This window comes from Cyanistes caeruleus, chromosome 1, assembly GCF_971803275.1.
Source record: "Cyanistes caeruleus chromosome 1, bCyaCae1.hap1.1, whole genome shotgun sequence".
Taxonomy (NCBI): Eukaryota; Metazoa; Chordata; class Aves; order Passeriformes; family Paridae; genus Cyanistes; species Cyanistes caeruleus.
In genome coordinates, this window is record NC_141701.1 from 138,601,731 (window position 1) to 138,625,308 (window position 23,578).

Sequence of the window (23,578 nt, forward strand, 5' to 3'; positions counted from 1 at the left end):
GCCCCGTCCTCCGCCCGGGACCGGCGCCGAGCGACCCGCACACGGGGCGGCGGCGGCTCCCGGCGCGGGAAGCGGCGCTCGCAGTCCCGCGCCGCCCGCCGCAGCTCGCCCGAGGCGCTGAGCCCCGGGCCGGCCACAGGCACCGCTCCTCTCGCTCCCGGCCGGCTGCGACCCCCGCCGTCCTCCCGTTACCTCGGCCATGGCTCTGGGCAGCGGGCGCGCTCCGGCCCGCCCGGCTCGCTGCGGCTCTCTCTGCCCCGGCGTCCTGGGCTGGGCTGGGCAGGGCTGGGCGCGGCGGGACGCCCGGGCTCGCTCCTCGCTGGCTGCCCGCCGCCGCCTGCTCCGAGCTGCTGCGGGAGCCCGGCCCGCGGGGGAGGGGAGGGGAGGGCCGCACTCCGCTTTACCCGCCCCGGAAACACATTCCTCCCCGCTGCCGTCAAGCGGGCCGGGGAGGCGTCTGCAGCGCGGCGGGCAGGGACGGGAGAGCCGTGCTTGAGGCGGGGCTCGGTGCCCGCTTCCTTCCCGCTCCCATCCGTGCCGCCCGCCAGCGCCTTATTTGGCGGGGTCTGCCAGCGGCCCGGCCCCAGCGCTGCAGCCCCTGGGCTGGGCCGGTGCCTGCGGACGGGGCTGGGGCTGCCCCCGCCGGTGTCGAAAGGCTGATCTACCCCAGCCCTTCTCCTGAGGTCTCCTGCTCCCCTCCCTGCCTGGCTCCAGATACAGCGGGTGATCTGGGCGAAGGGCGATCGCCGTCCCTCTCGCTGGCAGCTGTTTCCAAAAGCAGTCACTAAGTGAATGATGGATGTGGAAGTCACTAAGCGATAAGTGGGCTTGTCTGATGCTAACACATGCTCCGAGCTAAAAAGTGGTTTTCTCCAAGTCCCATAGCCGGAGCCTGCTGGTGTTCGGAGCACGCCCTTGGTATTTTGAAGTGCCCCTTAAAGTAGGTACTTGAGAAATTACCGATTAAAAAAAATTTAAACCGTGCCATTCAACACCGTTTTGAAGGTAAGGTGTTGGGAAACTCAAGCTATGAACTCACAGCTTAGAGCTCGAAGCACTGTGCCTTTATGTGTGGCTGCTGGAGCTTGCGTCAGTTCTTGTTTCTATATGCTTAGCTTAACCAGCAATGCTGCAGCTTGTTCATAGTTTAAATCACTTTTCCACTGCTTGCTTTCTAGCTGCATTCGGAAATAACAAAGGAATTATGTTTCTGCTTTACTAAGTGTGGCCTGTGATTGAACCCTGTGTTCCACTTGGGCAGTGCGGTGGTTTAGGGTGCAGGCTCATAACACCTGTTTTAGCAGAAGCTTTTAACGCTGGTACAGCTGTAATTGCAAAACTGTTTTGGGGTGTTGGAAAAAGAGATTGAAATGGCAGACTGCTGCTCCTAGCAGTTCCATCAAAAGAAAACACTGGACAAATGAAATAGTAGATAAATAACTTTTGCGTTCAGAGATAAGGACAGCAGGGACTATATGTTTTTATAGGTAAATCAATATATAATATTAATACTACCAGGAAAGAAGAAAGCCACCAAAAAGCCAAAGTTTTAGAAATGGTAGAAATTAATGCCATGCAAAGTAAAAGCAAACGCTGGAGGGATAGTGATCTGCCAAAAATGTGACAAATTTAATTATTGGAAGATAAAAAATACTTTTATCCAAGGTATTCTTCTCTGCTTTATTGCAGGGGAAAAAAGCACATGTAGTGCTAGTTACAACAAGGTTGTGGATTTTGATCCTTGTATGGGCCATTTACTTAAAAGATGGAGTTGATGATCCTTGTGGGTTCCCTCTAACTCAGAATATTCTGTGATTTTACTAGAATATGCAAACAGTGAGCAGCTGACCACTATAGCGTACCACAAAGAAGCGGTGGTAAAAATGTATTACCAAGACCACTGGGGCTCTGAGGAGTAAATAAAACTGCTCAACAGACTGGCTCAAGTGCTACCAAATGCTCAGCTCAGATCTTATTGTGTCAAATAGCCAGTGGCTGGCTGTGCTGAGCAATAGGAAATTGACAGGAAAAAGTCTCACAAAAAAAAAAAGTGAAAAAAAAAAATCACTGAATTATTTGGCTGCTTTCTGGACTCCTTTGGAGAGCACAGATGGGTATGAAAATCATTTGTTTTTTTCCAACACTTCTGAAGTACTAAAGATGTCAGAAGAAAAAAAAAAAGTGCTGGAGGAGTCTGAGCCAGGAGACACAATTGTAGGTGATGTCAAAATGTTTAATGTAGCATCTCTGTACTGCAGTGTACATGACATCTGGGAGAGTGAGTGAACAGTTTTGCACAGGAGGGCTCAAGAAAAGATGGGTTTTCATGGATAGAGTGGGAAGCTGGGAAGTGTTTGGTTCACTGTTAGCTTATCTTGCAGATACAGATTTTATTATAACTTTTACACAAACATGAATCCCAAACCAGGTTTTGGTGTGTCCAGTGCTGCTTTAGTAAAAAAGCCAGCTCTGTAAATCAGGGGTGCCCAGCTGCAACTCCAGGGCTGGAGCTGAGTATCCCTATGCCAGGCAGCTCTACTGCAATCCTTCCCAGGACCTGGCTGGGAACCTCTGGGGTGAGGGGTCACTTGGGTGCCTCGGGAGTCACTGCCTCCAGAGAAGCAGGAACTGGTTGGGAGGAGAAGCTGCAGCAGGGTATTTCCTTGGCTGCAGTTTCCAGTTTGCCACATGTTGCTGCCAAGCCACTGAACTCTGTCTTACTAAAGCCCACACAGCCAGGGAGCTGTCACCTTGTTCTCCGGCATCTACTCCACTTCTGCAGCTTCCAAAGGGTTTAGAGGGAGATATTTTTCAGCTGGGGCCTCAGTGATAACAAGCACAGGAGTGCCATGGTTAAGTACACATTAATACCTTAAAGCAAATGCCTCCCATCAAGGGCACCCATTAGGCAGCTTCATAATCTCACCAGCCACTAACACTTCCACCTTTACTTCTTCATACTGTATTGGATATCTTGCTCACCTCTGCCCCAGGGAGTGATAATTTATCTGTACTGCTCCACTTTCCCAACAAACTTTGTTACTGAGATTTTTCCCTTTCCACCCCTCTTCTTTTCATTCCCTGACTTTTCAAAATGCTCCTGCCCTACTTAAGGTATTTTTTTCTTTCCAAACTAAAGAAGACCACATTATAAACCTGCGGTAAAAAAATCATGCTCTAATCACAAAACATAGGTAAAGGGTGGGAGAGAAAACAGAAAGTCAAAGTCATTTTGCCAAGGATAGCAATTTAGCCAGGAAAAGAAAGCAGGTCTCCTGGGAATGCATCGGACCGCAGCCACCTGGGCTGAGCTGGCTGTGGGAGCACCCAGTTTTCCTGGCCTGACCTTGGAGTAGAGCAGCAGCAGCAGCTTGCATAAAAACTTGCTGTTTTATTCCAGCTGCAGCTGCTGTGCAGTCACCAAGGGGCACAGTGAGCACTGAGACCTCGCTGGCAGCTGGTCAGCACTGGGCTCTGGCTTCTAGTGTGGAGGATGGAGGAGGTGTTAGGGCTTGGACACAAGATTCATAGAGAAAGTATTATTAGAAGGGTCACTTAGTGCAGGAAGTGATGGTGCTAAGTGTTTGTGGTCATTGCTTTTGATAACAGCCTCCTTTTGACTCCTCATGAGGAGCGAGCAGCACTTCTCTGAGGCAGGCAGGGAGCAAGTCTGGCAGCCTGTCAGCCATGTACAGCGTGCCCAGGATATGGAATGCTGTGTTTACACTGGAGCCATGTTCTCCTGCCCCACACAAGGAGTGAAGTGAGTCACAAATGTTCAGCCAGGAGATTGCCATAGTTTGTATCCTGCGGGCAAAGGTTGGCTGTGCAAGGTTGTCTGCCTGTTGCTCACGGGAGCAATGGGCAGCACTTAGGTGCAGTAACACTGATATATTAACACCGGGTTTATGATCAATGCTTAGATCTCTGCTTTGTTCAGTCGACAGTCCTGTGTTTAACAGGAGCCTGAAAAGGTCAGAGTCCACCAAGCCCTTCCTTCAGCTCTCCAGCATTTGAAAAGCAACTTGTGGCTGTCAGACAAGAAGAAAGGAGAGGTCACCAGGGCACATGGCCCTTCTGGTGGGACTGTGCCCTTGCTGGCACAGAGCAGGCTGTTGGAGTAGAAGGGCTGGGGGACAGCTTTTGTTACAGCTGCACTGTGCCTTCTGACCCTTCCTCTGACTCGTTTTCTGTACTTCCTTCAGCTGAAGAGCGTCTCTCCCCTCTGTGCGTATGTTTAGGTAGGCTGAGCTGTTGCTGTTAAAATCCCTGCTGCCATTAGCACACACATTCCTTTTTGTTTGTCACATGGACTTATATCTTCCAAAGCACTTTTGTGGGATTCCTATGTCATTGTGAAGATTGTTTGTTTTATGTAGAAATTCTGTAAGATATTTTGATCTTCAATAAGCAAGGCAGGAATCCTTTTTCATCCTTAGGCATGAACCACATGCCTAAGGATGCCTCCTGTGTTCCAAAGTAAAGAAGTGAGCAGGAATTAAGTGAAGAGACTAAAGTCTTTGAGATTTGTGTTCAAGCACTCATACTCATGATAACACAGGGCAGAGAACTTCTGCACCAACTCCTTATGTTGCTTGAAATAAAGCATATTTTCTAGAGAACTAGATTTAAAAACTTAGAGCTTGAAGATATTTTAGTGTTTAATTACCCAAGAAAAGATGCCTATGGGAGATTAAAAATATCCCCAAAGGATGATAATTCTGAATGCATAGTAAATTTCTGAGATTCAGCAGTTAGCTAATTCTTACCATGTGCTGCTTTTATTCTGTGAGACACTGAGATCAAATGCCTACATATTCTGTTCCCTCCTTCTCAGGGGATTCCCACTGTTTAGACAAGCAGCTCATGCTCATTCGGGGGAAAAATGAATTCCATTGCTCCCAAAGAAATGAACAAGGATGATTACAAGAGCTTTCCTTGAAGAATTCTTCTGCTTTGGTTTTGCCCAGAGGGACATCCTGAAATATTTTAAGTTCAATGCAGTAGTTATTAGTGCATAAAATTACTGAAATTTAGATTTTTGCAGAGGAGAGGAAGGATAGAAATGAGAAAGGGAGATTTTGGTATCATCAGCTGCAGGAAAAGTAGGAGATGGTAGCAATCAGTTAGTACTGAGAGTCTGTTGTGAGAGCGGGAGAAAGGACAGATTTCATCTTCATTGATATACTGGGGAAAGAGGAGCCATGTGGAAAACAGAATATTTTAAGCAAGATTAGTAGGCAAGAATGAAGACAGAAATAGTCTAAAGGAAATAGATAGTAATGGTACCACTGGGAAAAGAGATTTGGGCAAATAGAATTACTATTGTAAAAGGTGATTGGCTGTTGTAGTAAAAAACAATGGCAAAAATGCAGAACAGAATATTTTTCTATTTCTATTTCTGTCAAGTTGAAGAGTCCTATATTGAAATTGTTTTGAAACCCCCATATTATCCTCCCCGTTATTACACACCTAAAGTTATTTTCATGATTGTGTTTCTTCAAATGATTTCATTGACTTTTTGAAAAAGTTTTTTTTTTTAAGGCTCATGTCTAAAATGCTTTGGCAGTAACGATGTTTGGATGAAGATACCAGAGATTTACAGCCAGAATCTCTCACTTGTGCACTCTCAATGATCCCCATACGATGTCATTTTTCTAGAACAAGTGTCATCAGTATTCTTTTTCTTAAGAGGTTATGCGTGGATGTTAATAGCAGTTTTGCTTGAATATTGATTTATCCCACTACCTTGTCATCTAAGCAGAGTCTGTACAAAGCAATTCTGACTTTCTGTTGTCTATTCACCCAGCTTTTATTGCCTTCTTTATGATTCTGACAGCAGTTGCAGTTATTTTGCAGCAGTAAGCTGTGTAACTCACAGGACGCATCAAGCAAATAACTTAGTTTCTCAGTCTACAGGTGCAGGCTCTTAAACGAAATTCATCAGCAAGTAGGGAGTGTTGTAGTTTGCTAGTATCCTTGGCAGCAGGATATTCTGGCCACAGCTGATGTATTTAAAAACGCAAAGTTCTGATTTTAGCTGGGTGTAATGAACCAACAAGGAATGAAAGTGAAAAGATAGTTGTTGATGAACTTATATACAACAGAGATTCACAAGCAATTTTGAGAAAAGCTCACAAAGAAGAAAGTTGAACATTGCAAAGAGGTGAATTGATCACTCTAGTAGAGGTTAAAATGTATTTTAAAGTTACTATGATTCTAATGCACATGTAGGCCATCCTGGATGTCCCATTGCTCAGGTGGTAGAAAGGCATTTGGCTTTCAGCCTCTTGCTTCACAGCTTACTTGGGATTTGTGGTATTTCCTGTAACCACATATTTGAGTATGTGGCATCAGCTTTCTGCTGTAGCTGAGGTTTAGCTAAAATTAAACTGTCTTCAGACTAGTAAACATAAATCTTAATTCTTTTTGCTTGTCTGGTATCTGTATCACAAAAAATCTTATAACCTATATGATCCATCCTCTATCTTCCCCTGTCCTTTGTTTTTATTCTCCCCATTTTCATCTGTGGTCCTTTAGATTTCCTCACCTGCTTTGAACAGTCCTCTTTTTCTGGTCTGCACTGTGGGCTCTGGGCTGCTCCTTTTGCCAGTGGCATGTACAATCTCATGCTTACACATTCCTGCTGCCCTGATCTGTCCCTGGTCCCATTCAGAAAAGATGAATTCCAAGAGCTGTTGAGACACACAGTGTCCTCTGAAAATGAACCTGCAGTTTCCAAGAAAACTCCACCAAGCTGCTTTCCTGATTGGAGTCTGTGTGCTATAAACAGAACTTTGGAAAATGTCAAATTCTAGTTTCTATCAAATTTATGTGTCCAGTCTCATAAAGCAGCCTGATTTACAAAGCTGTCATAAGAAAGGCCAGGGATGTCTCTAATGGTTTTAAAACCTTTGCCCTGAGGATGGGAGGTTGCAGGAATTATTTTAACTTCATTTTTTGTATCTCAGTTCTACACTATTGAAAGTGGCAGGCTTTTACTTTCCAAAGGAAAACACACAACTACAGGAGAATTTACTTAGATGACTTCAGCCAGATGCATGAATATAGAAAAGCTGTATAATAGGTAAAATGGGGTTATAAACAGAAATTTGGCCTTGACTGAAGGCAGTAATACTTACACACTAGTTTTGTACATTTGCAGAGACATTGCTGAAGTCATATTAATGAATTTCCTGGAACTGAGATTTGTAAAAGGCTGTAAAATAAAAAAGAATATGCTGTTCAATTTAAATATTCTCTTAGGTGACATACCTGTGAGATAACCTGTAAATCCCAAATTAAAATTGGTCTGTGTTGTGTCATTTCATTGTCTAAGCAGATCTGACAGAGTAAGTTTAAAAGCCATTATTAATAGCATATATTAAATTAGCTTTGAAACATATCCATTTTGATAGTTTATCTTTTGACAGCATAAGTCCTTAAAAAAAAAAAAAAGTTGTGGCATTTTTGTCCCAACCCCCCTCCTTTTAGTTTTTTTCTTTGTGAAAACATCGTGAAAAGCTAACACCTTATTTTAAATTAATTTACTTTCTTTTATTATTTTTCAAATACCTAAGCAGAAATGTTATACTGGTGTAAATATCTATTTGTGGACTATAAAACTATTCTGCAAGGCATCCTGAAGAGCAGATCTGGTGTATTCAGGCCAGTGGATTCTCAGCTTGTTAAAGACAAGAGCAGCTCTTCACCTCTGCTGGTTTCCACAGCTCCACTGGCCCCATCGCTATTGGCAGCTTGACAAGGAAGCCCACGATCCATCCTGCGATCAGCCAGCACCAAACCTTCCCTGAGATCTCTCTCAGCCAGAGGCAGCTCCTTGGATTCTAGGCTGACACCAGCCAGTGGACAGAGTGATTCATGCTGCCTGAAGATGAGTGCCTGAAAAGTCTTGCATCTCTCTCCCTTGAGTGTAACAACCAGTTTGTACTTGTCACTTAACTTTCCATGGGCAAAGTGAAGTGTGGAGAGCCCTCCCTCCCTTTTATGTTCCACAGCTAAGGATAACGGATCTGAGTACTGGGAGAAATGTGTGTGTGCCCAGAGCAAGCAGCTGCAGGAAGTTGTGAGCTCTCTGCTAAGTAGATTAGAGACTGTAACCACGTCCTGAAGTTTTATAAACTTCTTACTCAGTTCTTATTCGGCAGAACTCTCTGTGAAACTTCCACTTAGTCACTGGCTGTTCATCGCAAATGATTGATCAGAAGCATTCCTCTAATGTAAATCAGCCTTATCATGTTTAAACACTAATATAACTTTTACCAGCCAGGATGTTATGCAGACTGGGAGTGGGAGGGATGCAAACAGCTGGAAGCATTCCCTATTTACTGAGTCCACATTGCCATAGTGCTGCTTTGCACAGTTGGAGAATCGCTGTGCAGAAGGAGCAGTTCACAAAGAGTTTAAAATTGTTTGGCCTCAAGAACACATGATTTTCTTTTCATTTCATGCTTTGATTTCAGTCCTCTGGGCTAAAAGTAAGGAGACAGAAATATTAAGTATGCTGGCATTTTATTTATTCCACTAATTTCACTGCCATCTTATAGTAGGGAATACCTTCCCACCAAGTACTTGTTTCACATTGCAGAGATTTCTTTCATGCTGCTGGGAAATGTATTTTCTGTCTTTGAAAGTACCATAAAAGTACAGTGAACTGTCTCAAGCTGACTCATGATTGGGGCAGATGATTCTTACAGCTCAGCTGATTCTGGATAGCATCAGATTGGTTATTTATGGCTTTCAAGTGACTTGTTTGTTCTTCCTTATTTAAAATCTAATTTTATACCGGGCAGGCCTTGGCTATTTATGTAACAATTTTATCTGCTACCCCTCATCTTTTACTGGAGGTAAACTGAATACAAGTGGTATAATTTTTGTTTGGAGGCTTTTTTATTTTCTGTTGGGAAAGGATGGGACTGAAGTGAAAATGAAGGTTGTCATTCTTGTCGTCTGGACATCTTTGCTTTAGTCATACTCTCAGCCTTGACTTCTAAGTGCAAACAGGAACTTGAGTCACTTGTGGGAAAAGGTGCAGACCTGCTCATGACATTTCACCTGCAGTGGAAGGATTGTCCTTCACTCTAATTCAGTTGTTAAAGTAAAACCAAATGACACAGCACTGATAAATCCATATACTGAACTACTTGTATCACCTTGCTCCCTTTATCTTACTGGACTTACTGTCTTAAGGGCACTAAATTATTTCTGGAAATAAGCTTTTTTCCTGGGATACAAAAAAGTGAGCTAATTAAAAAGATATTTTTTTTTCACTTGGTCATTTTAATAACATTTTCTTCTCACAGATGTCATTGAATCATCTACTAAAAGAAATACTCAATTATGAGATAATTTACATCTACAGAAAAATCCCAGGATGGTTATATTAAATGTCTTGCTGTATGACAGAGATCTCATCCACCAACTACACAATATGCAGTTAATTTCATATAGGAGTTCATTGACAGTTTTCTCACATGGCACTCTCATGTGGTATTTAGGGTTTCATATCCTTAAACTTATATCCAGTGGTAGAGTGTCCCGTCAATGATACAGAGTGCTTTCCTGGCTGAGTAAGGAAGGGGAATTCTGGTATCTGGCTACTTAAATTTTAAATGTCACCCCCTGTCATCTTTCTTTCCAGTACTGGTAAATAAAGGTCAAAAATTTATGTTGTTATATATTACATTTCGTGAAGTGAGGGAAGAATTAATTATTGTGTAAGTGGAATTTGAATCTTGGTCTATTTATGTCTGTACATATATATGCATACACACAGATACATATACATATGTGTGTATGATCATCAGATACATTCTGGGTATGTGTACAAGGTTTATTTATAAAGGTTTTTCCCTTCTGCACTAAAAATCTTTTTAAAAAACTGTATCAGTGTGGCAACTCTCTATACTGTTTGGTCTTAATACTGATGAGAACATTTAAATAACTCATCTAGATGAAGTAGCTACTTACTGATTTCTTTAAACTTTATAGGCTAAATTAAGAATAAAAATAGTTCTGCTTTTGCTTTCTTTAGCAGTGTTATTACAATATTCTCTGAGAAGAGTAACAAGTTTCATATTAGCATTTAAATTCTCATGTTTCATTCTCCCACTAGTGTACCTATTCTTCTAGAAATAAGTAAGATTTGTTGCTCTTTATTTTGGATGTGTAATTGCTCTAACTTCTGCTGCTATATGACCCTGAGATGCTACTGCTGCTCACGATTTTTCTAGGGAAAATATGAAACTTAGTGAGCACATGAGTTCATGAGAAACTAGTGGATCCTCTTCTAAGTGCTTGTAAGTTTATGATTTCCTTGCTTTTTAAGTGAGCTATGGTAACATTTCAATTTGATATCAAAATTTATTGTGTGACTAAACTGTTCTTCCCATCTCCTGTGGGGTGTTTGGGCAGTAGCATGCAGACTGCAGTACTTATGGTTGCAGCACCCTGTTCCTGACAGCATGAAGGATGGTGCTGTGCTGCTGGCATGGCTCAGCAGCCCTGGGCTTATGCCATTTGCTTCATTTTAGGCCCCTGGTTTGAGTTATCTCAGCAAGGAAATGTCCCATGGTAACTGCCAAAGCTTTTTGTTTCACAACCCTTTTTCTATGGGTGCCCCAAGTCCCCACCCCAGGTCAGCCTCCCCACAAACCCTCATCCCAGGCTGCTGCTCTCAGCCTTGGTGCTGCTCTAAGCATTGTGCCTGTCCTTGAGTGTTTTTCCAGATGCTCAGCTGCTGCAGTACTTTTGGCTACTGGGGCTGCTGGCCAACTCCAGTTTAAAATACATTCTTCTGTTAAAAATATTCCCCAGGCAACCAAAAATATTCACATCTCATCTCTTTCTGCATTTGCTGGAGATCCACTAGTGGGGGTCCAAACACTATGGGGCACACACAGACACACCTGTTTCTAATGATGTGATGAAAAACCTTTCATGTTTCTATGTTAACTGGGCTAAAAAAATGAGCCAGTAGTGTAAAAATATAATCTGGCTGTGCAAAATTGAGATACTGCATATATAGTACTTTCTAATATACTACCACCCACTTGAAATTATTATTCAATGTGCAGATTGGGTAACACAAAAGAAAAGCCCAGCCACCTGTTCTTTGTGGCCTGCTTATTCTGTTGTTCCACCATCCTTTGAAAATTATTTTCTTGAAAACACTTTTGCGATCTGGCTGGCTGTTTTCCTGGAAAATAGCTTCTGAATAAATAATAGGATGTGGTGGAAACTCCATGGAAACGGTGGGGTTGTTAGCTCTGTTTCCAGCTGTTGTCCTCATCCACATCTCCATTGTAACCAGTGGATCTATTAAAGTGTAAATCTTGTGGTTTCCTCCCTGACAGACTTCCAAGTCATTTCCTTCACATTTCTACTGTGTGGACAATTTTCTGTAGGTCTTTTACTAGTCCATGAATTTTATCCAGAAGGGATGACCATCAGTAATTACCAATTTGGTTGTAATGGTTTGGTAAAGCTGTTAATCTAGAGTCCATTGGCCTCATAGCCTCACTTAAATTGCAATACTAAAAAGGGAAATTTGTCAAAATCAAGCATGGTTTTGAGTTTTGCAAGATGTCCTGTGCAGCTGTTTTTGCAAGTGATGGGCTCATTTTATTCTGAGCTGAATCTAGAGTTGCCTGTGAGGTTTGGTATCTTAGTCAGAGTATGTATTTAATATAATACCTATATAAAGAAAAAAAAGGGAAATGTGAGTACTTTAAAACAATTCTATTTCCCATGACAAACCTGACTTTTTTTCTACTACCTTAAATACATTATTCTGTGTTACATTTTGTTTTGAGTTTCTATTTGCATAACATAGAACTAGTTTCTTATTTTTTATGTTCCTCAGTTCTATAGACAGTGAGAGAAAATAACAGCCTGAAGGTCCTGGCAGAGGCTTCTGAAGATACAAACTGTACAATAGGTGTGGTGTGTTTTTCCTCTGGGTAATGATTCTGCAAGGCAGGGCAGCGTTGCTTCATGTGGGATTGTCTCATTTTAAGGCTTAAAAGAGTGGTTACATTATCATTTATTTTCCCACTAAATCTTGCCAAAAATATTTTTAAAATGGGATTTCATTAAAACAGGTCAGACTTTGTCGCACACAAATAATTAGAAAAATAAGGCAGCAGCTTTTTGAAGAGAATTAAAAGTACTTGAGTTTAGTATACAAAGGCACTAATCTTCCACTGGAGAATAGGGAAAAGGCATGGCTGGCATGGACTGTCCTCCTGTCTCATGTTTTCTTGAGCAAGAAGAAAGGAAAGAAGTTTTTCTCATAGTTTTCTAATAAAACTATGGAAGAAAATTGAAATAGTGCCAACAGACCTGAAACTAGTATTCTTCTTCATTGCTGCATTAAATTGAGTCCAGTAATGGAGAAATGTACCTCAGGGCTGAGCATCAACTGAGTTTACTTCAACTTATTAAAAAAAAAGACTTTCCATTTGCAATGCATTTATATATATATATGTATATATAAAAAAAAGGTCATTCTTTCTCCCCAGCTTAATCTGGAAACATTTTTGTGAGCCAGCAGTTGCTGGACCTGCCTGTCTCCCAGCTCAGAGCTGATCTCAGGGCTGTAAAGCTCTGCTGTCTCTGGTGCTGTCCGGCCCACAACTGCTGGGCTTCCTCAGAAGCTGCTGCTCTGCTGAACATCTGCCAAGTCAGTGATATTCCAGACTGACCATTTCATATTCAACAATACAGATTTTTTTTGGACAAAATTTGGTTGCAGAAGTGATCTTATAAATAGCTTGGTTTTATCTTTGGCTATGACACCAATCATGCAGATAGGAGATACTATCTTTTAGTGTGAGCTTGGACTAGTTTTCGCTTAAATAATACTTTTAATGGAGCTTGTAAGCAGAGTTTCACTTTTCTGACCCTTCATAAAATTTGTGATGCAGGTATCAGCTTGCTGGAACTTGCTAGCATCCTTTCCCTGGCAGGAGTAGGGACAGGAGCTGTGACCCTGGGCTGGATGGCTCTGGAACAGGACTTTGAGGGAAGTGACAGTGCCTGTTTGCTCTGGTTCTTCCCAAGGCTGTTGATCATTGCTGGAGATACAAATAGATCAAGTGGCTGTGCTATGATCATTCTTAACTTTTTTAGTGTACAAGATGTACAAGCCTCGCTGAAGCCTCTTCTGCTATTGAGCAATGAAGTATTCCCTCTTCCTGTAGACTTTCTTCCAGATACGTTTTCTGCTGCTTACCATGACATCAGCTTGTTTTGGAGCCTTTGTGTCTGTGAAGGCATTTGACAGATTTCTCTTCTCTGCACATTTTTATAGGTGTTTAATTTTCTGAAGAAATTTCTGTCTCTCTGCTATTTTTTTTTTTTTTTTATAATCTGTATAAGAAAATTAAACAAACTAAATATGCAGAATTTGGTTGGCAAATGGAGGGAGGAGTATTAACCTCTCCAAGTATTCAAAGGACACTGACATCAAGGAGAAGAATTTGTTTGGAATATCCAAGACCTTATACTAGACTCAAGAATAACTAAAACCAGAGCAAAAATGTATTTTTGGACAAGTACAAGATAAAAACCTCCAAGGTTTACTGCTTTGTGGAAGAGACTCCAGAAATAAAACCCTTTTGTTTAATTTATAATGTTTTCTGGAATTCTGTGGATAGAAGCATGCAGTAGAAGGATGGAAAGGGTGACCCAAGAGTCATGATTGAAGTTCTCTCAGAGGAAACAAATTTGTTATTGGTGTCATTTACATGGTGGCAGTCTACAGACAGAAAATAAGACTAAAGTGGAAGGCTTACCCATACTCTGAGAGAATTGTAGATTAGAGCTCTGATCTGCAAGTGGGTCTGTAGAGAAGAACCCTGGAGACACAGAACTGTGGGATTCCAGTGCCTGGAGGGCTCTGCAGAGCCACATATCTGGCTGCAGGGTAACATCTGTGTCAAGAGACCCAGCTTCTGCTTGTATCCGCTGAGTGTGCAGATAGCCCCATCCTGGGTGTTCAGGTGTTTGATCTGGAGCTCTGGGACACTTAATTGCTGATGAAAAGCAGCCATCTGCTTCATCTTTCCCATTCAATGTCTTTGTCCTGTTCTAAAAAATGTCAGAGATGCCTCTTTGCTGGTAAAGAGTCCCAGAAATTTCAGAGAGTGCTTCTCAGCTCGGGATCAGGTACACAAGTTTCTGGTACGTGTTCAGACATCCTCACATGATACTAGAATGGACTTGTCTGCCTGACTAATCTGATCTGTGAGTAGAGAAGAAACTGCCCTTCCCCTTAATTTTTTCAAGTAACTTGTCTGAAAATGGTTGGCGCTTGAAAGTGTTTGTGGCTTGGCCTCTAAGTCCCTTTCTAGGAAAATGAGAAACTTTTGCAAACCAGATGATTACAGGACAATGCAAAACAAGTTCCAAACCTATGTTTGTTGTCTTGTTGTAGGATTTATGTACAGAGGCTGTACAGAAAGATGCCCGGAGGCACTTTATTTTAGTTTTGGACATTTATTTTCTTGTGTACAAAAAATATTGGATTTCTATTTTTAAAAATTTTAACTGGAATTTCTCAACCCTGTAACTTAGGGAATGTATTTGAAATTATATGAAGTCTGCACTGTTGAGATGAAGGTATGAGATCAGTAGCAGTCTCTGTACTGCTTTCTGAGGCAATGTTACATGAATTTTAGTAGATTACGCATTAAATTTTTTTTCACTGGGGGACCAGAAATGCACACAGAGTTGGAAATGCAGCCACACCATTAAATTATCTACTTTTAAGACATGAAATTCTATCTAATGAAGCTTTCTCAAGAGCTGCACTCACAGTTACTCATTAAACCCACCTTAGAGCCTCCTCATACAGAGGGACATATTTTCTTCCCTGTTTCCATACCTTCCTTCACATCTCTTTCTCTCTTGCTTCCTTTTCTATTCTTGCACATCAGTTCCTCCATCATCCATTCAGTTCAGTGCATTCTTCCAGCCTGAGTGGAAACATTTTAAAAATCCTGGAGGAGGCTTACAGGATAGAAGCAGCAGGAAATGAGGGTGCAGAAACAAAAAGGAAGCTCTTGCTCATGAAATGGTGTGGCACTCTCAACAGGAGGGGAAAAAATGTGGTGAAGAGAGAAGGAATGTACATGCTTAAAATCCAGCCTGAACTAAGGCCATTCTTCTTCTGCTTCTTCCTAGCTTCTGCCTTGCTGGACTGAGGGCTTTGGCCTTTATCCCTACAGTTAATGAACAGATGAAACACAAACCCCCATGAAGCTACCCTATACCAAAAAGGATGTCTATAATATGCTTATTTTTGAGGCACATCAAGAAGTAACCTTTGAACTGAAGTTTACTCCAGTAAACAAGACAAGAACTTGAGTTCTGAGAGTGGATTGTGAGAGTAAATATTTCTGCTTGAAATATTTTTTACATTCCAGAAATAGCTAGTGTTTTATATGAGCTGTAGATATGCAACCCGTTCCAAACCAGTATAATTTTCCTTTCAAAATGAAGTGTTTATCCCTTTTCTAAATCTTTAACAAATATTTTAAATAAGACTTATGACAATTTTCCCGTTGGATATGTACTGTTCTTTCTTTTTTCAGCTCACAATTATTTTATTCAGAATTATTTTTCATCACCAGCTACTCTGAGTATATCTGTCTTTTGCTTACTGCTGTAACTAGTGTTAAATGAAAAATGATCTGAACTGGCTTCCAGTAGAAATTAGCTTAGTTACTGATGGCTCTATAGCAATGGCCAAATGAAACACAGAAAGGCGTCCAGGAAGGCTGGGAAGGCTCTGTGGTTAACTGGAGATGAGCTCTGTGGTGTCATGGTTATGTTCCTTGTAATATCTGAAGTAGCTGGGGAAGAGCTTGTTTATGCATTTCTGCACATCAGCCAAAATTACTGCAGAAGCTACAGTCAAGCTTCTGGGGTTTCTTCAAGCCAAATACCATTTAAGATATCATAGTTACTGTTTCAAATCCTTTCTAAAATCAAGTTGTTGCAGATTATATCCATGAAATTGTTTTCTTTTTTATACTAAGAAACAAAGTGTCTTTGTTTGTCAGATGTAATTCCTTTTTATAACCCAGTTCTTCCATTGTCTAGACCTTATTACTGATAGCTTCTATTAGTGGAGCAAATTGTTTCTAATTTGGAATTCAGAGTGGACAACCTGTCAGTATTTCTATTTTACTCTTTGAAAAAAACAAATAGCTTTTCTGATCAGCTTTTGAGTGTGAAAGATTCTCTCATAAAACACATTCAATTCTGTTCTGAACTGCTCTTTTTCCCTCCGAACAGTAATGATCACATAATATGGCAACACAGAAGACCTGTATGTCTCTCACCAATCACCAAAGACTTCATGTTTGTGCTGCCATAATATCAAATTTAATGGGTCTGTGGATATGTCAGTGAAAAAGATTCATAATGTGAGAAGTAAGATACTGTAATTCTTTACTCAGCCCAGCTTTGTGCTCAAACAACTGACCTGATGGGGCACTGAAAGGACTTCTTTCACACTCTTGTCCCCCATTGTGTTCTGCAGGGGCCTTCACAGCATTAGAAGTATCTGACACAATTCCTGCTTTGTAGCAGTCCTGCTTACACCAAGTTGGGTCCAAAGTAGCTGAAATACTGAGTCTCTCACAGTGAAAGAGACTCTTTATTCATAGACTGTAAAGCCATAAGGGATCCTTGAGATCAAACTAGATGATCTCCTACATAACACAAGCCTTGCATAAATGCCTATTTGAATAAAGTATATCTTTCAGAGAGATTTTCACTTTTTGCTTGAAAGCCTCCGTTGATGAGGAATCCACCACAACCAGCTCTTGCATGTTCTTTTACTGTTTGCAATTTACAGCCTGAAGTCTGTTGCCAGTGTACAGCCTAGATTACACTGCTCCTGTTTCCAATCTGCTCTTTTTTCCTCTGGACTGTGACCAACTCACATTTTTTACTTTTTCTTGCACAGTAGATAAAACAAAATGTAGAGTAGAATAATACCATATGTTTAGAGAAAAAATGTTAGTAAAAATATTAACATTCAATTTCTCTGCAGTTTTATTAAAATACATGCTCCTAAGTTCCTATTATCAATTTTCAATTGATAATTTATTTCATTACCATATAATGTTAGTGAGAAATATTTAGCTGTGCATGTTACAGATGCAGGTAAACCCCAAGGGCATTTTCAGACAGCCTGGTGGGAATTTGGCTCTGAGAACTCAATGCCTTTGTAGAGGAATGCCTTTGAAAAGTAACCAGTCACTCCCATCAGTCCAGTACAATTGGAACAGGTCAACATCAAGTGCAGGTATTAGTGTGGCTCTGAAAGTGGTGGAGCTGGATTGGCATTCAACTGGTCCCAGGCCAGATTCTGGTGCCTGAAGTTGCTTCTCACTGTCTGTCCTTCTGTATGAGACAGGTGTGTTCAAGCACTCCCATGCTGTTGGGAAGCTTGCAATCACTCTTCATTAATTTGATGTGATTAATGGTGTGATGAGTTTAAAAAGCCATTTCAAACAACTAATGGAAAATTGGCAACTACAGTTCCAAGTAACATAAAAAAATATGAGTCTTTGCAAAAAACGGGAGAATTGTTTATATGCTTCCATTAATTATATGCAGCTCTTACAGCAAACTATCAGCACACACAACTTTGCAGCAGTATTTTTGGCAGTGTATTTCCTGTAAGCCAGAATGTGGATTTACACAGTTTTAAAATTTTTTCATTGGTTTGCTTACCATGGCATCCTTGAAATAGATATTACTTAGCTCAAACTGGCTGGAATGTCTGGTAGGACAGGAATTTAACTTGAAACTGAAAAATAAGATACCAGTAAGTGCTGTTTCATGTCCCTTAAAGAGCCCATTAATTTATCTGTTCTTCCTCCCCTCTTTTTTACTTAAAAAATGGAAGAATTTTCTAGGTTAATGATACTTCCAGGCATAAATTCTTCTCTCAAGGCATCTACTTTTCCACCTCAAACTAGTCCCTGAAACTATGTGGAAACATGCCTTGTTATCTGTGGCAAAGAGGAGAAGCAGGGGACAGGTATCCAGAACTCTGTTGTTTTAGGATGGCCATCATGGAGGACTGGAATACCATAAAGTTCAGCCAGTTACTCAGAAGTTATTCTTGACACAAACAGGAGCAAGTTAAAAACAAATAAAACTACTTATTTACATAGTTGGCAAAAAAACCCATGAAATGCAGAGCACGCAAAAATAAATGAATGGAAATGAAAGTAGAAAAAAAACCCCAACACTCATATCTGGCAGAGGCTCTGGTTAGCACTGAATGTCCTTTTACCCTAGATGAGTCATCTCTCAACATGGTGGGTGCTTTACACTGGTCTTGATTCTACAGCTTGAGATTGCTTTCTTAGAAAAGTCCCCTCCTAGGGGGCCCCTAGGTCTCTTCCTAGCCCCATTCTGAGTCAAGGTTCCCCTCCCCACCCCCATGTCAGCTAGTTAATACAGGCAAGGAAGGATTTACACCCTTCTGCCAGTAAACTGGTGTTTACAGCTTCTTTCTTAGGTGAATTTCGGATGGAACCTCAATTGTGTAATCATGTACATGGTTCTCTTTTCCAAAGAAGCCGTGCCAATTACTAGCAGTAAGCAGGAAATTGAAAGTTCGTATTTATTCAGTTAAATAGTAATTTCACACATTCACAGAAGCTAGAGCCATAGAATCATAGAATCATTAAAGTTGGGAAAGACCTCTAAGATCATCAAGTCCAGTCATTAACCCAGCACTGCCAAGTCTACCACAAAACCAAGTCCCTAAGTGCCACACCTATGCATTTTGTAAACACCTCCAGAGATGGTGGCTCACCACTTCCCTCAGAGACTTGTTCCAATGCTTCACAATTCTTTTTAAGGCACTTTTCCTAATATCCAATTTGAACCTCAAACTCAAATTGAGGTCATTGGTGCAAATTGAAGATATTTCCTTTTGTCCTGTCACTGGTTGCTTGGAAGAAGACGCCAACCCCAACCTGGCTGCACCCTCTTTTAAGGCAGTTGTAGGGATTTCCAATGAGCCTCCTTTTCTCCAGGCTAAACATCCTCAGCTCCATCAACCACTTCTCATAAGATGTGCTCCAGACCCTTCATCACTTTATGCTTGTTGAATCTGTGAAGTAGCATCAGAAGCTGATTGCTTACAATATTTTGGAAATAAAGTATGAAGATTTTTGCAGTAAATGCTTTCCTTTGTTCCCCCCCAAAATAAAGCATACCCATGGTAAGCATAGATCCGATAAAGCATATAAAGTTGTAGTAGCAAAATTTCTGTTTCTAGACTTCTAGATCTCTTGGGACAGGAAAAAAAAATACTTATGGCTACATAAAGAGTGAAAGTGAGTACTTAATTTAGCTTGCAAAGTGACACACAGGTCCTTTAACAGAATCCCTGTGATAGGTAATTATATCACTTGGATCTTACCCCAGCAGTTATATTTTGAACTGTGGAGGTTGCTGGGCTTTACTTTGCATGCCACTCTGTTATTTCACATTGCACCAAAATGAGCATCCCCTTGCCTGTCAACAAGCCACTAAATAAAGTATCTGTTTACTTTCTGAGGCTGCCAAGTTAGGCAGAGTTATAAATAGAAAAATAACTCTGACAGAGTAAGGCGGGTGAAATTTTGTTGGAAAGGTTATCTGCGCAGTGGGGTTTAATAGCGTACTTAGGCTCATGTTTTGCCCGGTCCTTTTAGCCACATTCCAGGCAGATGCTTTGAAACAAATTTTTGGCTTGGGAACCAAAAAAGCAGCAATACAGCGGTTGTTGTGTGCCATCTAGTGTTCCCCATAAGAAGCAGATTGCTGAGCAGGTTGGCGGGTGCTGCACGGGAAGGATGTCCCGCATCCTGCCCCTGAAGGACCACTGCATCCCTGCCTTCCCCGCCCAGCGCTGCTGCTGGCTCCAGGGCTGGAAAAGGGATGGGGAAAGAGAACCGTGGGAGGGGAAAGCACTGAAATAACTCTTTCAGTTATAGATAGATATCACAGTATAACAACCACTAGATCACAGCCACCATGCATTGGAATACAGCACATCAGTGCTGTGACAGTCCCTGAACGGGAAGAAGAGAAATTTGCCTGAAAGCAAATGGTCTGAATGTCCCTGTGCTGGTTATAGTGTAAATCTAATACAGACTCAGATCCTGTTTTGGTATTGCATGGGCCTCGCCTCCAGGGCCCCTGCAGGGGATCCCATGCTCAGAACGAGAAAAGCAGTTTACACACTTCATCTCTAAACTATTTGGGTTTAGTCTGTGGCTCTTCCAGTACGTCTGTTTTTATTGATCCCAAAATAACTCCATCGAATACCTTGAGATGGGTGTTCTAGTAAGTGACTAATTTTAAGTGATGTAAAAAAAGTATGTCTGGAGAGCTGAGAAACCTGCTGGAACTGCAGCAACTCCAAGGTGATTTGAACCTTGCCAAGATTATTATGAAAAGTCTATGAAAATTCAAAAAAACTGAATCCACCCAGCCCAAGTCTCCGACAAGTAATCCATGGAGAATTAAAGGTCATGTAGCTGTAGATGTTATGTAGCTCTGGCACTGCTTATGTGAGTTTTGTGGATGACCACAGGGCAAACATTTGAAACCACACATTGTTCTGGGAATTAATGAGGAAGTGAGGTGTTGAGAAGGAGAATATTAAACGGAATTGAAACCATTTGGATTGGAGAAAAAAATACTACTGGGTGTGGAGAGGGAAGGAAGCAGACCTGGGCATCAAGTCTAAGTTCAAGGTGGATTTTGGCAGGACGTACTTTTGTCAGGACCCTTTGTTCCAGTTTAGGTAAATGTAAATTATTTTGGAGAGATAATTCTTTACAAACAAAGGTCAGCATAAGCAACTGTAGATGAACCACATTAAAAGAAAGATTGTACTGGCAACTAATATTCTGGATATCCTATGGTTGCAGGTGAAATTCAGAAGGAATATGCGTTTTAGTAGAATGCTTATTATTAGAATGCTTATTTTTATGAAAAGAAAATCAGTTCAAGAAGAGCACTTGATAGAATCTCTAGGAAGAGTTGAACTGTCTGACATTAAGAGGGTGTGTTAATCTTATTTTTGGGATCCTTCAGAAATCTGGAGCAGTCCACTGTGTGCATGCAATAAATACTTGATAAAAACAGTAACTGAAAATAATTGTGGTGATGACCACATGGGAGAATGTTGCAGATTTAGAAGCTGTCCTCATATGCAGTACAAAGTCCAAAATAGGCAATTTTACACCTTCACAGTGATGTTATCTTTTAATTCAATTGCTTTTGGCCCCTAAAACCTCTGTTCTTCCTCCTTTTAATATTAGAATAAACATTTTTTTTTATCCCAGTACTTACTGCTTTCAGTAGTTATAGCCAAAAGTTAAACAGACTTTGCAAAAATTGATTAAAAAAATGCACTTGAACTAGCCCAGCAGATATCTCTTGTAGACAAATAAGCATGTGCCTCTTTTTACTAACCACTTGTGCATTCTTTGGATTTAAGTCAAAATCCTATCGGAAATTCAGGATTCTTTTTCTCTTAAACATAGGTTCTCTAAATCATAGGCTTGTCTCTGACTTTTCCAATTACTTTGTTATTGACCATTCAGAGATTCACATGCAACCCAGGTCACCTTTGCTGCTTTCAAGATCCATTGGGTGAGTCACTGCTTAGTGATGTCTCCCAGGGAATTCAAACAGAGGAAAACCTGGGAAGGAGTTATTTCTAGAAGGACTCCAGATGCATAGATGATCATTTTTAGGTCTGTACAAAGGGCAAGAAGCTTTTTTTTTGGTCACATCCTGTGGATTTTGATTGAAAAATGGAACTTAAGGACAGCAGATACCAGCAAACTCTGCATCAAGATAGCGTGTGAAGGATATAAAAACACACGGACAGGGTCACCCAGAGGTTGTCTCCAATATCACTGAGAATCTGTGAACTGTGTGTGTTCACAAATTTCTCCAAACTTTTACACTATGTATTCCCATTTATTTTGTGTGTGCTTGTGTATGGTATGCACAATACAGCTACCAGCTGATGGGGCTGGGCACTTCCTCCTATACAATGTTAATAATGGGGGAAAAATAAACATTGTACACAGCAGTATAAAATGATAATGCAGCCAGTTTCCTAAATGAAAGATGAGATAAAGCTTGAGTCTGTAACTCAGGAAGCACATCAGCATTTTCATCACACACAGCCTGGAATTCTAGCAATAAACAATAGGCTGGACATGTAAGGGGAGGAAAGGAGAGAATTACTTAGTCTAAACAATTTATCTAAGAGGAGTTTAATGAGCTACTTCTGGGTTTCAGTACAAACAGAGGGCTTTAGCTCAAATTAGCAGATTCTTTAAGACAACATCTATATCTATCTATAGGATTGTTAACAGCACTGGAAGGAAGGGAGAATGACAAGAGGGCTATACCAAGGAGCATTGTTGTCACTTTGAAGAGGGGAGCTGCTCCATCCTGTGAAAGGTCTGGAGAGATAAATGTTTATGAGGCTATTTACACTCTCCCCTAACCTTCTACATTGTTTGATCTCAGTGTTTCTTCATTTCCTATTTTATTCTGTCCAGCTCTGAAGATGCTTCCAGAGAAGACAGTGCACCATATTAAAATGGAGAACTTTTCCAAGGAAAAGAGCACTAAATGTCTGAGAATGAGTTATAGTCACCAGTCACATTTGTGTGACAAGTCTCTGTTGGACGAACACACATAAACGAAATCATATGGTGAAGATCTTCTGAGCTCTGTAATGTGAGATGGGACAAGACTGCCCAGAGTCTCATTTATTTGTTTTTATCATGATGGAGCTTAGTAGCCTTCATCTTGGACCAGTTCCTGTCAGAGCAGCTCCAGCATGAAATGAATGTCCTGCCCCAAAGTCTGCAAAAGCTGGGTAGGACACAGCAAAGGTGTATATAACCAAGCAGTGAGTAGAGCACCTCAGCCAAGATGACAGCCAGCCCTTCATCCATCATCAGGGTTTCATTTGAAGTGAGGTAACAGGCCTGGAGAGACAGATATTCTAAGAAGTGATGGTGAAAAAGATAAATCAGGGTAAATCTCTCAAGGTCTGCCATGGCTTCCTGGGCTTCCCTTTACCTTGAAATCAAGCTTCCACAGTGAGGACTGTGAAGCAGAAATCCACAGTAAACACAGTATAATCACTATGGCAATCTTGTGGGCCTGTCAGAGACACCCTGACGAAGCTTCCTGTTAAAAGACTGTGGTTGTAGGGCTCCTAACTAGCTGATTCAATAGGAACTTGCATCCTCCAGGCAGCAGAGAGTGGAGAGAGGCACTTCTTCCCCAGTGAGAATTGAGGGCACTCACATGACAACACTGAAACCAAGCACAGTTCTTCGCTTTGAAAGTTTTCAGAATATATAAATGGAGTTGTCTTTATACCAGCTGTCTTTCCTCCTTGGAAGGCTGGTCTCAGTTCTCAGTGCCTATCAGGGGAGCTGGAGAAATTCAGAACTATGACAATACTTGAATAGCTGGCAACCTTCCCATAGTT

The 23,578-nt window shown here is 41.2% G+C and overlaps 1 protein-coding gene across 2 annotated transcripts in view; it reads right to left on the reverse strand.

Annotated features, from left to right (window-relative positions):
* ITGB1 (integrin subunit beta 1) overlaps positions 1–493 on the reverse strand; it is a 42,903-nt gene extending 42,410 nt beyond the window's left edge. Inside the window, exon 1 of one of the 2 annotated variants that reach the window (XM_086863267.1) lies at positions 193–493. In XM_086863267.1, coding sequence (XP_086719393.1) covers positions 193–201 — 9 coding nt within the window. In that variant the 5' untranslated portion in view covers positions 202–493. The remainder of the gene's footprint in view (positions 1–192) is intronic. The other variant, XM_086863256.1, reaches the window with a different exon arrangement.
* Between the last annotated feature and the right edge of the window lie 23,085 nt (positions 494–23,578).